Source organism: Bos grunniens, chromosome 8 (assembly GCF_055505025.1).
Source record: "Bos grunniens cultivar Pamir isolate PY7600 chromosome 8, Bosgru_T2T1.0, whole genome shotgun sequence".
NCBI classification, from domain to species: domain Eukaryota; kingdom Metazoa; phylum Chordata; class Mammalia; order Artiodactyla; family Bovidae; genus Bos; species Bos grunniens.
Genome location: NC_141172.1, coordinates 98,794,155 through 98,812,051, shown reverse-complemented (window position 1 = coordinate 98,812,051; position 17,897 = coordinate 98,794,155). Strand labels below are relative to the sequence as shown.

The window sequence follows — 17,897 nt, the reverse complement described above, 5'->3', positions numbered from 1 at the left end:
ATTACGCAATGATAAATAAGCACCAAGCAGCTGTCTGTCTCCCCACCCCAACCCACACACACACACACACACACACAAGTAAGCTGAGATGTGCGACCTGTGTGAGTGATGTGTTCACTCACTGCAAGGTATTTTTAGACCAGAAAACATTGCAGAGTTGTAAGAAATGTTTATGAGGCAAAACATCTCATCAAAAGTCACTGTGTCCCCCAAACACTGCCCTTATCCTTGTCACTTATTCTTGGACAAACAGCCGTTTTGGCTAGAATTACGTGCATTTGGAAATGAGTAATAAATAAAAATTTATCAACGTGCATAGATTCTATATACTTAACTATTATTTAACAAAAAGAAAAAAGAAAGGAAAGATTTACAAACAAAAGGCAGGTACATATATTTCAGAAAATGATACAAGAAATGGATGAAATTTTCAGATAAACTCTTCTCCACATATTCAAAGAAATTAAGTAAAGTATAAATGCTTTAAAAAAAATAAGTGCAAAATGGACTGGCAGAGCCAGAAAATGAACAGAACAACAAAACCATTAAAGAAGTGAAAGCTACATTAAAATGAGTAAGGACTAAACAAATACTGCTAAAAAACAGTTACCTAGGGGATAGATTTTAAAATGTCACAAGAACTCATGGGAAAGTCAAGGGTAAAAAATGAAAGCAATTCAAAACAGTTATGATGGCAAGGAGTGAGTAATAGATGCACCTGCAGCAGATAACAGAATAAAATTTTTAATTGAAGGCTAGGAAGAAAATCCCTTTACAAAAAATAAAGGAAAATATGGATCTTCAGCAGAGAAGGCAATGGCACCCCACTCTAGTACTCTTGCCTGGGAAATCCCATGGATGGAGAAGCCTGGTAGGCTACAGTCCATGGGGTCGCTAAGAGTCGGACACGACTGAGCGACTTCACTTTCACTTTTCACTTGCATGCATTGGAGAAGGAAATGGCAACCCACTCCTGTGTTCTTGCCTAAAGAATCCCAGGTGAAGTAAGCCAGAAAGAAAAACACCAATACAGTATACTAACGCATATATATGGAATTTAGAAAGATGGTAACAATAACCCTGTGTACGAGACAGCAAAAGAGACACCGATGTATAGATCAGTCTTATGGACTCTGTGGGAGAGGGAGAGGGAGGGGGTGGAGAGATTTGGGAGAATAGCATTGAAACATGTATAATATCATGTATGAAATGAGTTGCCAGTCCAGGTTCGATGCACGGTACTGGATGCTTGGGGCTGGTGCACTGGGACCAGTGGGAGGGTATGGGGAGGGAGGAGGGAGGAGGGTTCAGGATGGGGAACACATGTATACCTGTGGCAGATTCATTTCGATATTTGGCAAAACTAATTTGGCAAAACTAACAATATTGTAAAGTTTAAAAATAAAATAAAATTAAAAAAAAAAAAAAGACTCCCAGGGATGGGGGAGCCTGGTGGGCTGCTGTCTATGGGGTTGCACAGAGTCAGACACAACTGATGCGACTTAGCAGCAGCAGCAGCAGCAACAGCATGGATCTTCAGATCAAAGGAACATACCATTTTCCAAGAAAAACTGACACGGTAACTTATAGCGAGAAATATCACAAAAAAAGTTGCTAAACTTTGATGTTTAAAAATATTTCTGTCAGCACCAAGACAAAAAATATGAAATTGCCAGAGGAATTAACCAGGCTAGACTCCGACTTCACCAGAACAACAGTCAAGGCCAGAACACAATGGAAAAATCTTATAGAATTATGGGGGGTGGGGGGAGGAATGTGATTGTATAATTTTATGCATTCAATTTGTTTGTTCATAAAAGCCACAGAAAGACTTTCAGGATATAACACCCTTGGGCCCTCCTAGAAAACAAAACTTTCCAACTGAACACTTAATCAACACAACATGCTCAGGAAAGAGGATGCCATTGGTGAAAGGGCTGATGGTGATCTGCACTCCGTTTAGATCCAAGGTGAAAACGAAGCCCACACAGCAGGGTTCTGCCTCAGGACCTTTGCAACTGCGCTCCTTCTACAATGGGTCAACCTCTCACTTTATTCAAGTCTCTATTCAAACTCACCAACTCATAAATATGTTTCCTTACTACTCTGTCAAAAGTAACCCTCCCTTAGGGGTGGGAAGGAACGGATTGGGAGTTTGGGATTAGCAGATGCAAGCTATTATAGATAGAATGGATAAACAACAGGGTCCTACTGTATAGCACAGGGAACAAGATTCAATATCCTGTGATAAATCATAATGGGAAAGAATATAAAAAAGAAGATATATACATATTACTGAGTCATTTTGCTATACAGCAGAAATTAATTCAACAGTGTAAATCAACTATACTTCAATTAAAAGAAAAAAAGTAACCTGGTCTAATCAGCCTCCACTCTCCTACTGGGTTTTACTTTTATTCTGAACATTTATCACTTCCTGACATTAACATTTATATACATGTCCTCCACGATTAAACAGAAGCTCCGTGAGGAGATGATCTGGCTCAGCTTTGTTCACTGTTGTAATCTCAGCACTTAGAACAGAGACTCGTACATAAAGAAAACTCAATTAAATGAACTGTGAGAATTATATTCACAGTTCAAAACTGCAAATGTTCAAAACTTTGAAAAGGTAAAACTCACAATATAACTGCAACAAATGGTAAATAACAAGTGATGGTCTCTCATTTCCTCAGCTGTCAGAGTAAAGAACCTATCAAGTCTAAACTGGACACACTCTAGCAATTTAAAGAGTTCCCATGCTCTGTTCTCTTTGCCTTTCGGCTCCCAGACTGTTCTAGGGAAGTGTCTGACACAACCTTTAGGTGTGGAATCAAATTAGTATCTACAGTTCATGCCCACAAACACCCCGATCTTCCAGTTGACCAAACAAGGAGGGCAGCCAATTACAATCACCTAGGACCCTCTCGGCTTGTGATAGAGATTTTTTCCCCTCATTTTAACTAAGATGCTCTTGTTTTATTAAAACCAATCATTCTCATGAATAAATGATTTTGCTTTTATTTTAACTCAGTGTCATTTTAAATAGTGACCTTGGCTTACTCAAAATGATCAGCTATGGGCACATAACAGTCTAGCTTTTAAAACTGATAATCTCTTCTCCAGTTGCAGACATTTAAAACATTCTCATACTTGGCTATGACACATTCATTTGGTAAACTTTTTATTTTATATTGGAGTAGAACTGATTAACAATGTTGTGATAGTTTCAGGTGGACAGCAAAAGGAACTCAGCCATACATATACATGTATCCATTCTCCCCCAGACTCCCCTCTCATCCAGGATGCCACACAACACAGAGTAGAGCTCCCTGTGCTGTACAGTAGGTCCTTGTTGGTCACCTTCAGAAGGAGAGGTGCCGAAAGTTCTTTGGTGGCTCCACACACTTAGCCATCTCTGAACCATCAACCCCTCACTGCAGAACTCCAGCCACAGGACCCTTCCTCCAGTTCTTCCAACTTGCTGAGGTCTCTCCTGTCTCAGGGCCTTAGCACATGCTGTTTTCTCAGCCCAGAGTGCTTCTTCCATCTACTCTTTAACCAGCCAATTCCTACATTAGATTCTCCTTTAGATGTCACATTACATTTCAGTTCTTCAATGGGGCTTTGCTAACCCCCTCAGTTCAGTTCAGTCGCTCAGTCGTGTCCGACTCTTTGCGACCCCATGAATCGCAGCACGCCAGGCCTCCCTGTCTATCACCAACTCCTGGAGTTCACTCAGACTCACATCCATTGAGTCAGTGATGCCATCCAGCCATCTCATCCTCTGTCATCCCCTTCTCCTCCTGCCCCCAATCCCAACCCCCTAACCTATATCCTCATCATTTTCTCTGTGTTTTTTCCTCCATGGCATTTATTGCACTTTACCAGTCAATTCTAAAGGAAATCAACCCTGAATATTCATTGGAAGGACTGATGCTGAAGTTCCAATACTTTGGCCCCCTGATGCGAAGAGCTGACTCATTAGAAAAGACCCTGATGCTGGGAAAGACTGAAGGCAGGAGGACAGCAGATTGAAAGATTGAAGGGGACAGCAGAGGATGAGATGGTTGGATGGCACCACCGACTCAGTGGATATGAGTTTAAGCAAGTTCCAGGAGTTGGTGATGGACAGGGAAGCCTGGTGTGCTACAGTCCATGGGGTCGCAAAGAATCAGACCCCAGTGACTGAACAACAACATAGATTCATTTGTGTTTACTGGTTTAACATCTATCCCTTCATTAGACAATGAACTCCAGGCAATAAGAATCATGACTGCTTCACTGACCAGTGCTAACCTCCACAAATACTTGTTGGTTAAATGAAAAAATAAAAGAAAGACATGAATTTCATTCCCTCTTTTATTATTTTTTTTCCATAAACCTGAGTTGGATACAGTAAGAAAGGAGAATTGAGTCCTTATCTCACCCACATTTAAGGCAAGCTGTCCTATCTAGGATGAGTTTTGGAGCTGGTTTAGATTGAGGGGAAGGACAGGAAGTGGCAGGTGGGAAATTTCAAGGTAGGACAAAAAAAAGGTGGTATTCTGAAAGGGGAAGTAAAGAGTTATAAAGCAAATCATACGATTGACGCAAAGGGAGCGAGGCAAAGAACAGATAAACAGTTGGAAATGCGAGAGGTTAACTGGGAGATAAGGAGGGCTTTGGAACGTCACAGGGGAAGGCGAAAGCCAGGGCCAGGCCCATGGGGAGAAGAAGGCTGGATGAGGCCCCAGTTGGGATCCCATGGAGGGAGCAGAAGGGTGTAATGAGAAAACTCTTCATTTTCAAGGAGTTCCAGGTGGGAGACAGGCACACCTGGAACTAAGCTTAGTGGGGGATGGAGAGGAAATAGAGGGAAGGTCTGAGGAGGTAAATGGACAAATCCTATACAGTTACTAAACTCTCACGCTCTAAGCCTGGCAGATGTGTTATATACATTAGAGTGTTAATATTAATGTGAAATCATAAAGATGAAAATTACTCCCCTAGCAAATAACTAGACCTACATTCAATCTCTTAAAACAGAATCTCTGGGTCAGAAAACAGCCATGATGATGGCAAGGTGACCAGTTTCTGCTCTGTATCCCCAAGCCTGCTGTGTCTTCTGGTTGTCTGCATCTACAGTGGTATCTTAAAACTGTGCTACTCTCAGTTGCCCTTGGGACAGTGTGTTTCTTTAGCAATTGTCTGAAAAACAAAGCTAGGTGCCAACCTGAGACTCCATCAGATGTCAGTGGAAAATGCTGGAGACCACAGTAGTAATAATAATATTGGTAATCGATGCTATTGAGTTTAGTTTGTGCTAGGTTCTGTTCTAAAAAACTTGGTATACACCAACGGGCTTAATCTTCACAAAAATCACATAAAAGTGTTGTTATTATCACCATTTGTTTCCAGAAATGAGGCCCAGAGAGACTAATGTCATGGCAGCAAAGTGTAAAAGGACTCAAACCCTGCAAACTGACTCCGGAGCCTTGATCATTAGCTGCTTAAATCTGCATATACCTTACAATTGACAGAGCCCTTTAGCAGAGAAAGAAACATCTGATCCTCTCAATACTTCAAAATGAGAAAGGAACATCTTTACCTCCATTGTATAAATAGGGAAACTGAGGCTCAGAGACATCAAATTACTGGTGTAGGAAATCACCAGCACAAGGACCAGCCAACGCAGAGGCTGAAATCTACAACTCCTCATTGCTAAAATGCCACACCATCGCTCACTTCTGCGTTAGCAGCCTTGTTGGTGAGGATTAAATTGCATCTGCACAATCAGATATGAAAGGACGGAGGGAACATACTAGCTGCATCTGGGGTTTATTGGGTTTGGCATGAAAGCCCTAGTACCTGAAAACAGGACATTATCTCCGGGCTGAAATATGATTTCATACAGCGTCAGTGTCAGGGAGTATCCGTGGGAACAAACCGGGAGGAGAAGCTGACCAAGTGAGCCGGTATCTAATAGCTGGCTCCCAAAATGACTCTTTCTTGGCGCCTGGCGCCTGTCAGAGTGGCTCTGCTGCGGCAGCAGCCTGGAAGAGTGACTAAAAAGCAACGCAGGGAGGCCAAGAGAGAGGAGAGAGGAATCCCAGTCCGCACCTCCACCCAAGACCTTCATTGTGTCTTTGCTGGTTAACGCCCCTCTTGCCTTCGTGCCCTCTTCCCCATGCCTCCCATGCGGTGCCCACGGTGCCAAACGTTGTAATTTAACCTCGGCTGCTGGTCCTACTGTTCTGTCTCCTTTCTCAATTACTCCAGGAACAAATCAATTATTTGGGGGTCCTCATGGTTTCCAGTAGCCGGGGCACTGCAGCCCTGGCTCATATTCCCCACTAACTCATCATGCTTCCATTACACGCTTCATATCAAGCTACATTTGCTTCTGATCCGCAGTGACCCCCCCCCCCCACACACACACTCTTTTTTTTTTTTTTTTCTGACTGCAGTCCAATAATGCTGACAAGGTTAGGAATCGGAAGTAATGGCTATTGAGGCCAACTCCCTGAGTGGCGGAAGCTTGGGGCAGGGACGGGAAAGCCTAGAACGTGCCTCCCTCTTCAGCAACATCGTCCCCTCCCGAGGCCCTGCTGGCCAAGGGGCAGCGGCCAAAACCACGCATCTCAGGTCTGGCACCCCTTGGCTCCTGCCTCCCCGGCTGCTGCTATAGAAACGCCAGGCGTACACACGGGGCTGAAATTAAACACCCATCCTGGACCGGGACCCAAGCCGGGATCAGCCGGCTGCCTCGGTCGCCATAGCAACATTCGGAGGGGAAGGCAGCTAAAGGCGCGCGCGGCGCGGGGATACTCACTCCATCGCGGGGCTCTGGGCTGCTGCGGGGTTTTCCGGCGCTGCTCGCCTCTGCTGGAGCCGGGCGCTCTGGTCGCGCCGCGCGCGCGAGGTGGAGCCGGGAGCGTCCCCCCTCCCCACCCGCAATCCCTCCTCCCCTTGAGGGTTGAAAGTGAACGCTCAGGCTCTCTCAGCTCCCAGCCTGCGAATAAAACGGGAAGCAATTGGATAATGTTGTTCGCTGGGCGCTAGACAAGCCACTCCACTTAAGTGTTTGGGGAGGGAGCGCGCCGGCAGCTGCGCGCCGGGCGGTGTGGCCACCAGCGCGCAGGGCCCGGGCGCCCGAGGCGCCAGGTGCGCCAGCGGCTCCCCTGGGACGGGCGGCGCTGCCCCGAGACGCCGGGAACCGGTGGGAGCCTGGAGATGTGCGGCTGTGGCGGGTGGCACAGCCCAGAGGGTGCAGGGAAACGATTGAGTCATTGGCAAGGTTGCAGCTCTTGTGGCTTGGAAGTTGCAAGAGAACGAAGCGCCTGGCCTCCGCAACTAGCAAGTACTGCCCACAACAGACTGGGCACAGGTTCGAAAACGCCATTGGGCCAGCTCAGCGGCCATCCAGTTTGGGTTTCCAAAGGAAAACTCCAGTTGCGCTGTGGCGCGTTAATGCGGTGTTCCATCACACTGGCGACCCCACGCCCTTCTTACCACTCCACGTTCCGCGTATTCCCGCCTGCCAGAAAGATATTGCCCAGAGTTACCTTCCCTAGTTGGTCCTTTGAAAACAACAGATAGACTGAACATTGTTTCCCAAATTACCATGGCCCCACCCCAGAGTCAATCCTCCCCGGGAATATATTCCCTTCCTACAATCCTTTTGAGAATCCTCTACTCCTAATGGCTTCCCAAGTGGGAACCTGGCTCCCATCCAGGGGTCTTGCACCTGCTGCAGTGAAGAGTGGATGAGACAAGCTTCAAGCTTTCATTGCATCTTACTCCCGGATCCCTCTGCGAGCAGGTGTCCCCTAGGTGCTGGGGATGCAGCCCTCAGCTTAGCCATCTCAGTCCTTGTCTTGGTGAAGCTCAGACTAATGTAGAAGGACAAAGTACAGAGAAAGAAACATAAATAAACAAACATCATCATAGGCTGAAGATATTGCTATAAAAATTAAGCAGTAAAATGCTGTGATGAGTGTCTTAAAATTAATTTATGGGGCTTTTCTGGTGGCTCAGTGGTAAAAAATCTACCTGCCAATGCAGAAGACCTGGGTTTGATCCCTGGTCTGGAAAGATTCCACATGCTGTGGAGCTACAAAGCCCCAGAGCCACAACTATTGAGCTTGTGCTCTGGAGCCCCGGAACCGGAACCGCAATTACTGAGCCCACCTGCTGTAACTAGCGAAGCCTGCAGTGCCCTAGAACCGGTGCTCTGCAATGAGAAGCCACTGCAATGAGAAGGCCACACACAGCCCCCACTTGCCACTACTAGAGAAAAGCCCACACAGCAATGAAGACACAGCACAGCCAAAAAATAATTATAAAAAATAATAAATTAATTTATGATGATACAGAGCTCTTGAATTTTCTAAAAAGCATTGAACTGTACATTCTAGATGAATTTTATGGTATATAAACTATATCTTATTATAGCAGTTTTAAAAAAATATTCTGATGGAGACTCAAAGGGAAGTATCCCCCCCCACAACCCACCCTTTAAAGGACTGGCCTGAGAAGGGGAAGGTTGGGAAATGCAAACCACAGCGGGAAGGGCATTCAACTTGTTTGGTGGCTCTAGACTAGACAGGGAAGAGCTCTACACACTCAAGAGACTGAAAAGAAACCAGCATAAAGTGTTCTGCGTAGATTCACTCCCTTCCTTTCCCTCTGGAAAGTGAGCCCCACAGTCAAACCCAGTGATGACTCACAGAGACATTTTGTGGGAAGAGATCCTAGATCTTCTCCAGGTTTCCATTCAGAGGATCCAGGGTGAATCTGGAGATCAGAAAACCCTTCCTCTGCCCATGTCCCTCTGCAGCTACCTTCCTATGTTTAATCTTCTGCTTCATAGTCAAGCCTCTTGAAAGGGTTGCCCATACTCACCACCTTTACATCCTTTCCTCATATTTACTCCCTATAGAATCGGAGAAGGCGATGGCACCCCACTCCAGTACTCTTGCCTGGAAAATCCCATGGGCGGAGGAGCCTGATGGGCTGCAGTCCATGGGGTCACAAAGAGTCGGACACGACTGAGCGACTTCACTTTCACTTTTCACTTTCATGCATTGGAGAAGGAAATGGCAACCCACTCCAGTGTTCTTGCCTGGAGAATCCCAGGGACGGGGGAGCCTGGTGGGCTGCCGTCTATGGGGTCGCACAGAGTCAGCCACGACTAAAGTGACTTAGCAGCAGCAGCAGCAGCTCTCAAAGAGCTGAGACCCAGCCTCCCCTAAAATGTTCCTCTTTTACTTGTGGTGTCCCTTCCTAAAGTCCTTTCATGAGCCAAGTTACTTTGCCGCTTAGGCTCCAGCCATCATGTCTGCATTCCATTTTCAAGCACAAACAGTAGAAAAGGCAAAGGAAGCTTGTCAACTTCCCTTTACGGAAGGCTCCCAGAAACTGCCTCAGGACACTTTCATTTACATCTCTTTGGCCAAAATTCATTCACAGGACATTATTCAGTTTCCAGGGAGCCTGGGTGGAGCAGTCTTCAGTCTGTATAGTCATGAATATTGCTGAAAATCAGAGACTCCATGCCCAGGAAAGAAGAGGGAAATGGGTATGGGAGGACGACCAACCATCTTTGCCAAACTCCTCAGTCCTCAGTCCTCAGCTTCTGCCTCATCACGGACACTGCTCCCCCTAAAGTCACCAAGGCTGACTGCAATGCACATCTCTCCATCCTCTTCCCATGTGACTTAGGACCAGGGTTTGACATTTTGACCACTCCTTTTTGTTGTGTGTGTGTGTGTTTACTTTAAGTTGGGTTTATCGAGGCATAAGTTACACTCGTCTTTTTCAGGTGTACAGGTCTGTGAGTTCAGATACATTATGTCATGAGGTCACCACCATAGTCACAACATGGACCATTACCATCACCCCAAGCAGTTCCTCTCACTGCCTTGATAGCAAGCCCCTCCTCCCACCTCCCTGGCAACACTGAGTGGATTTTTGTCCCCATGGTTTTGCTTTTTCCAGAACCTCATGTAAGTGGAATCAATCAATATGTAGCCTTTTGTGTTTGGCTTCTCTCACTTAGCAAATGCTTTTGAGAGTCCTCCGTGTTGTTGTGAGTAGAGGTAATTCCTTTTCATTGCTAAATTGTATTACATTCTACAGATGCACCACAATTTATCTTCACCAGTTGATGGATATTTAGATTGTGTTAAATACTAATAAAATTGCTATACCCATTTGTGTACAGGTCTCTAAAGAAATGGCAACCCTCTCCGGTACTCTTGCCTGGAAAATCCCATGGATGGAGGAGCCTGGTGGGCTACAGTTCATGGGGTCACAAAGAGACAGAACTGAGCGACTTCACTTTCTTTCTTTATGTGAACATGTTTTCGTTTCTTTGGGGTCAATGCTAGGGTCACCCCTTCTGCTTTGAAACACTCTCTTCTATGAAGCCACACTGCTTCAACTCTAGCTATGCCTTACCTGCTACTTGTCTCTTAAATGCTGGGGCTCTGCTGGCTCTATCTTCAATTTTCTTTATTTGTTACTGTGCATGCCCTCCCTGTGCCATTTCATTTATTTCTGTGGCTTTATTTACCCACTGACATGGTGCTCACATTCCAAATGAAATCTCCAACCCACATCACTTTTAAATTTTAAATTTTAAAACTGAATACTCAAAGGCCATTGTAACATCTTCACAGACACCTGACACCTAATATGTCCAAAATTCACTCATCATTTTCACCTGTAAATCTCCTCCTAATATAAGAAGAGGTGGCAAGAATACACAGAAGAACTGTACGAAAAAGATCTTTACCCAGATAATCACAATGGTGTGATCATTCACCTAGAGCCAGACATCCTGGAATGTGAAGTCAAGTGGGCCTTAGGAAGCATCACTATGAACAAAGCTAGAGGAGGTGATGGAATTCCAGTTGAGCTATTTCAAATCCTAAAAGATGATGCTGTGAAAGTGCTGCACTCAATATGCCAGCAAATTTGGAAAACTCAGCAGTGGCCACAGGACTGGAAAAGGTCAGTTTTCATTCCAATCCCAAAGAAAGGCAATGCCAAAGAATGTTCAAACTACCACACAATTGCACTCATCTTACACGCTAGTAAAGTCATGCTCAAAATTCTCCAAGCCAGGCTTCAGCAATATGTGAACCGTGAACTTCCAGATGTTCAAGCTGGTTTTAGAAAAGGCAGAGGAACCAGAAATCAAATTGCCAACATTCACTGGATCATTGAAAAAGCAAGAGAGTTCCAGAAAAAAAAAACCTATTTCTGCTTTATTGACTACGCCAAAGCCTTTGACTCTGTGGATCACAATAAAACTGTGGAAAATTCTGAAAGAGATGGGAATACCAGACCACCTGACCTGCCTCTTGAGAAACCTGTATGCAGGTCAGGAAGTAACAGTTAGAACTGGACATGGAACAACAGACTGGTTCCAAATAGGAAAAGGAGTAATTCAAGGTTGTATATCGTCACCCTGCTTATTTAACATATACAGAGCACATAATCATGAGAAACGCTGGGCTGGAGGAAGCACAAGCTGGAATCAAGATTGCTGGGAGAAATATCAGTAACCTCAGATATGCAGATGATACCACCCTTATGGCAGAAAGTGAAGAAGTAAAGAACTTCTTGATGAAAGTGAAAGAGGAGAGTGAAAAAATTGGCTTAAAGCTCAACATTCAGAAAATGAAGATCATGGCATCCGGTCCCATCACTTCATGGGAAATAGATGGGGAAACAGTGGAAACAGTGGCTGACTTTATTTTTGGGGGCTCCAAAATCACTGCAGATGTTGACTGCAGCCATGAAATTAAAAGACGCTTACTCCTTGGAAGGAAAGTTATGCAACCTAAATAGCATATTAAAAAGCAGAGACATTACTTTGTCCACAAAGGTCCATATAATCAAGGCTATGGTTTTTCCAGGGGTTATGTATGGATGTGAGAGTTGGACTGTGAAGAAAGCTGAGTGCCAAAGAATTGATGCTTTTGAACTGTGCTGTTGGAGAAGACTCTTGAGAGTCCCTTGGACTGCAAGGAGATCCAACCAGTCCATCCTAAAGGAGATCAGTCCTGGGTGTTCACTGGAAGGACTGATGCTGAAGCTGAAACTCCAATACTTTGGCCACCTCATGCGAAGAGTTGACTCATTGGAAAAGACTCTGATGCTGGGAGGGATTGGGGGCAGGAGGAGAAGGGGACGACAGAGGATGAGATGGCTGGATGGCATCACCGACTCAATGGACATGAGTTTGTGTAAATTCCGGGAGTTGGTGATGGACAGGGAGGCCTGGCATGCTGCAGTCCATGGGGTCACAAAGAGTCAGACATGACTGAGCGACTGAACTGAACTGAATACCCTGCCTGTGTGTATGTGGTTAGTGCTCAGTCAGACGTATCTGACTCTTTGCAACTCCATGGACCTGCCAGGCTCCTCTGTCCATGGAATTTTCCTATGCTAACAACACAGATGGAAGGGTGCTTGCAGAAACCTGGGCTTTATCTTTGATCCCTAACGTCCTGACTTGCTGTATGCAGTCAGTCAGCGAGATCAATCTGGGCTACCTCCTGAAAAGTCACAAAGCCATTCTCTTGTCCTTATGCTTATGCTGTTGATAAAATAAGCTCCCTCTTGGCCTCCTCACCTCCAGTCCCATCTAGTTCCAACCCATTCAATTGAACAGCCAGAGCAACCTTTCAAAAGCACAAATCTAATCATATAATCATCTTGCCTAAAATCTTTCAATGTGCTTAATCACTCAGTCGTGTTAGACTCTTTGCGACTCCATGGACTATAGCCTACCAGGCTCCTCTCTCTAAGGGGATACTCCAGGCAAGAATACTGGAGTGGGTTGCCATGCCCTCCTCCAGGGGATCCTCCCAACCCAGGGATTGAACCCAGGTCTCCAGCATTGCAGACAAATTCTTCACTGTCTGAGCCACAAGGGAAGCCCAAAATCTTTCAATGGGCATCTCTTTAAGATAAAGGTTAAATTGAATTGTAGGTGCATCGTAAGTTCTTAGAAGTTCAATTCAGTTCAGTTCAGTCTCTCAGTCATATGTGACTCTCCAAGACCCCATGGACTGCAGCACACCAGGCTTCCCTGTCCATCACCAAATCCTGGAGTTTACTCAAACTCATGTCTATTGAGTCAGTGATGCCATCCAACCATCTCATCCTCCACCATCCCCTTCTCCTCCCTCCCTCAATCTTTCTCAGCATCAGGGTCTTTTCAAATGAGTCAGTTCTTCACATCAGGTGGCCAAAATATTGGCGTTTCAGCTTCAGCATTAGTCCTTCCTATGAATATTCAGGACTGATATCCTTTAGGATGGACTGGTTGAATCTCCTTGTTGTCCAAGGGACTCTCAAGAGTCTTCTCCAACACCACAGTTCAAAAGCATCAATTATTTGGTGCTCAGCTTTCTTTATAGTCCAACTCTCACATCCATACATGACTACTGGAGAAACCACAGCTTGGACTAGACAGACCTTTGTTGGCAAAGTAATGTCTGCTTTTTAATATGCTGTCTAGGTGGGTCATAGCTTTTCTTCCACAGAGCAAGCGTCTTTTAATTTCATGGCTGCAGTCACCATCTGCAGTGATTTGGGAGCCCCCCAAAATAAAGTCTCTCACTGTTTCCATTGTTTCCCCATCTATTTGCCATGAAGTTATGGGACCAGATGCCATGATCTTAGTTTTCTGAATGTTGAATTTTAAGCCAACTTTTTCACTCTCCTCTTTCACTTTCATTAAGAGGCTCTTTAGTTCTTCGCTTTCTGCCATAAGGAAGCTAGTGAATTGGAAGCTTTCTTGGAAGTTAGTGGATTGATTATTACAATTTTAAAAAGCAATGGAAAAATGAGAACTTATTTTACAGGACTGGCTTAGACTTTGTTAAGAGCTATAAATATGTTGTTTGCTATATTTAGCTTTAGGGGAAAAAAACTACAAGACTTTAGAGTCAAACAAACTTTGGTTAAAACTCCAGCTTGGTCATTGACTAGCTTTGTGATTTTGGACTTATTATGTCTCAGGTTTCTTTCCCTATAAAATGAAAACAATAAAACTTATCTTTAAAGGTTAGTTTGAAAATTAGATACAATATGCATAAATTGCCTAGCACTGTGCCTGGTACTGGAAGAAGGCAATGGCACCCCACTCCAGTATTCTTGCCTGGAAAATCCCATGGATGGAGGAGCCTTGTAGGCTGCAGTCCATGGGGTCGCGAAGAGTCGGACATGACTGAGCGACTTCACTTTCACTTTTCACTTTTAGGCATTGGAGAAGGAAATGGCAACTCACTCCAGTGTTCTTGCCTGGAGAATCCCAGGGACGGGGGAGCCTGGTGGGCTGCCGTCTATGGGGTCGCACAGAGTCGGATACGACTGAAGCGACTTAACAGCAGCAGTGCCTGGTACTTAGTAGACAATGAACAATAGCTATGCAGTAATAAGCTATCATGATCATGATCATTATTGCACTGTAACTTGCCTTTAAAATCTCAATTTAACAGCCATCAATATGTATCTTCATAGTATTGAAGAGAGGAAATCAATACAGATAAAGGTAATAGATGATCAATTTGTTTATTCTCATTGATTAAGTGAGGATGTGACACACACACACATATATACGGCAGAGCTACAAAGTAGCAGGTTATGGCTGTGTGGAACCATTAATACACACTCTGTAATAGTTTATTCATTTAAGCTAAACTCACCAAGTACTGTTAATATACCAAATACATATTTATGACTTAAAATCAATAACATAACTATCTGAAATATAGTCTAGAACTAGAAAACAGATAAAACAATAATATCATGAAGTCCAGCCCATAAATAATTATTCTTAACCTTCTTAGGGTCATAACCTTCTTAAGTATCTGATGAAAACTGTGGCCTCTTCGTCCATGAAAAACACACAAACCCACATTTTGCTTTTAATATCAGGTAGTCTGTGGACCTATGAAGTCCATCCATTGTCTATGAACCTCAGGCCAAGTTCTAGTTGTCTGGAGTTTCCAATTTGCTTGCGTATACATTGTTTGATATTTATCCCTCGATCTTGCTTTGAGAGATTATTATCACCATTTTACAGACTAAGAAACTGAAGCTTAGAGTAGTTAAACAACTGAGGTTATATGTTAGCAAGAGTCAAATTCATCAACAGAACCAAAATCTTCAGCCTCTTGGTATAAAAACAGAATGACTAGCTCTTAGAGAATATCTAACAGGATTTTTATATAGTTATAATGAATAAGCTTTAGAAACAGGAATTTTTTTCAACTGGGGACCATGGCGGGCTTCAGCAATCTGCCTGAGATTATAGGCAGAATTATGGGTTTGGGGGCAGGTGTGAGGGATAGAGAACGAGGGGTTCATACCTTAGTGTTTCATAATCCAAACCAAACAAAACTCCTAACACAACTACTTCAGATATAATTCCGAGCCTGTTTGGTGAAATGTTTTTCTGGTTTACTAGAAACAGAAACACACAATTAGAAGAGGTTGGAGAAAAACAGGAAAGGCATTACTTCAGGTAGTTGTAGTTAAAATTGAGGAAGAAAGGTGTGAAAATGGGCACAGGACAATAAAACACAACATCATTTTGGAGTCCTTCAGTCTAGGAACACACGACCCCACACATTACAGTAACTCCCGAGACCATCATAGGATAATCATGGCCAGCGCTTTGTGTTAAAGACTGCCCTGGTGATCCAGCGGTAAAGGTTTGGCTCTCCAATGGGGAGAGTGGGTTTGATCTCTGGCCAGGGAACTAGGATCTCACATGCTTTGCAGCCAAAAATCCAAAACATAAAACAGAAACAATATTGTAACGAATTCAATGAAGACTTTAAAAATGGTCCACATCAAAAAAAAAAAAATCTTTTAAAAAAGTAAAAACAAAATGACTAAATGGGCTTTCAAATTTTTCCATATATATTAGGTCATTAATGTTTATACCTTGCCTAGACTGAAATTTAGTTTCTTGGAAAGTATATTCAGGATTCATCTTCACTTTCCTTCCTTGTCAGTGATGAATAAAGATATTACTATCATTTTAAGTCTACCTGGGAAGGAAGAAAATAAGAATGATCGCTTTGTCAAGCTCCAAGCACCATCCAAATATATCCACAAACCCAAAGCAAACCATTAGGTTAATAATTAAAATAAAAAAACAGCAGTCTTCTAATTTGCTTGGCATTACTGGATTTCAACTATACTCCTAGAAGTATTATGTCCTGTGGAGCTTTATGTACTTTTCATATTTTATAACAAGGATCATTCTACCCTTTTACTTTCATGTCAGTAATGTTACTATTAGAGACATTGGTATGTAGGAAAGAAATCTACCTCTAATAGAAATTGGGTATTTGTTCATCTAGAGCTGCTCATGTATGTGTATGTGAGGTGGGGGTGTAATTACATAATTTACCGAGTTGCATTCATCTGCAGACCAGCCCCCCACCGACTTGGTTTACAGAGCTGGAATTAATATCACGGAATCACCATTATCCTTCATGTCTCACTCTTCTTTCATCATTAATTAGTTCTCTCTGAAAATATGTCACCCCAAATAGCTTCCTGTGAATCTACTGATGCTACAATTGTGACAGGAGGGATGTTAGCAAAATGCAAAGAGCTCTTTTCTTTGGTTAAACATGGGCAAATGTTATCCCTCTTTTTCATAAGTCTTCTATTGACTTCCCTCTATGTATGAGTCTGCTCAGACAAGACACTGATAGCACTGACTTCTGATTCATGGATGATTCTTGCAATCACAGTCTGTTGATGACTGGAGGGATTCTGGGGGTTACCTAGTCCAACAGCCAACACAAACTTCTATGTCTGACCTGGGACTATCCTCTGTGTTGAAATACACTTATTGTTTTCTTTTAGCTCAAAAAGCTGAAAAGGCCTATTTGTTTTTTGTTTTTAGAATCCTCTCACCCACCCACAAGATGACGTATGTGTTCAGAACAGCCCATGATTATGCGTGTACAGATGTAGCAAGAACACTTATTTCACCACTGCCAAGTCTGACCTACGACGGAAGATGAACAATGACCTCTCAGAGATAACCCAATGACACCATGGACTCATCAAGGGGACTTTGCCAAGGAAAAGCTGCCCCTTAACCACACATGGGAGAGAAACCAGTCCAATGTCACGCAAGCACACTGCTCACTGGTTAAGCCAAGAGCCAGAAGAGCTAGATGATGTTCAATTGCTATAAGGCTATGGATGCTTAATCTGGCATAATCTTTTCAGCTCTCCTATGCTGAATAAAGCTGGAGAAGCTATTTGGTTACTTGGTGGTATCTCTAAAGGTAGCTTATGTATCTCTTCATTAAATACTTTCATCTCCTGATATAAACATTAAATGTCAACATCAAAAGTAACACTGCCTAAAATTGCCCACAAGATTTTTTTTAATATAAATTTATCTATTTTAATTGGAGGTTAATTACTTTACAATATTGTATTGGTTTTGCCATACATCAACATGAATCCACCACGGGTATACACGTGTTCCCCATTCTGAACCCCTCTCCTACTTCCCTCCCCATACCATCCCTCTGGGTCATCCCAGTGCACCAGCCCCAAGCATCCAGTATCATGCATCGAAACTGGACTGGCGATTCGTTTCATACATGATATTATACATGTTTCAATGCCATTCTCCCAAATCTTCCCACCCTCTCCCTCTCCCACAGAGTCCATAAGACTGTTCTATACATCAGTGTCTCTTTTGCTGTCTCGTACACAGGGTTATTGTTACCATCTTTCTAAATTCCATATATATGTGTTAGTATACTGTATTGGTGTTTTTCTTTCTGGCTTACTTCACTCTGTATAATAGGCTCCAGTTTTATCCACCTCATTAGAACTGATTCAAATGTATT

General features: G+C 43.5%; 1 protein-coding gene across 3 annotated transcripts in view; it reads right to left on the bottom strand.

Moving 5' to 3' along the window:
* Positions 1 to 7,093, bottom strand: part of PALM2AKAP2 (PALM2 and AKAP2 fusion) — a 522,805-nt gene extending 515,712 nt beyond the window's left edge. For all 3 annotated transcript variants that reach the window (XM_086315907.1, XM_086315905.1, XM_086315912.1), the window contains exon 1: positions 6,815 to 7,093. Coding sequence is in view for 2 of the 3 variants with exons in the window: in XM_086315905.1 (XP_086172031.1) it covers positions 6,815 to 6,819 (5 nt within the window). In the remaining variant the exon portion in view is untranslated. The remainder of the gene's footprint in view (positions 1 to 6,814) is intronic.
* Between the last annotated feature and the right edge of the window lie 10,804 nt (positions 7,094 to 17,897).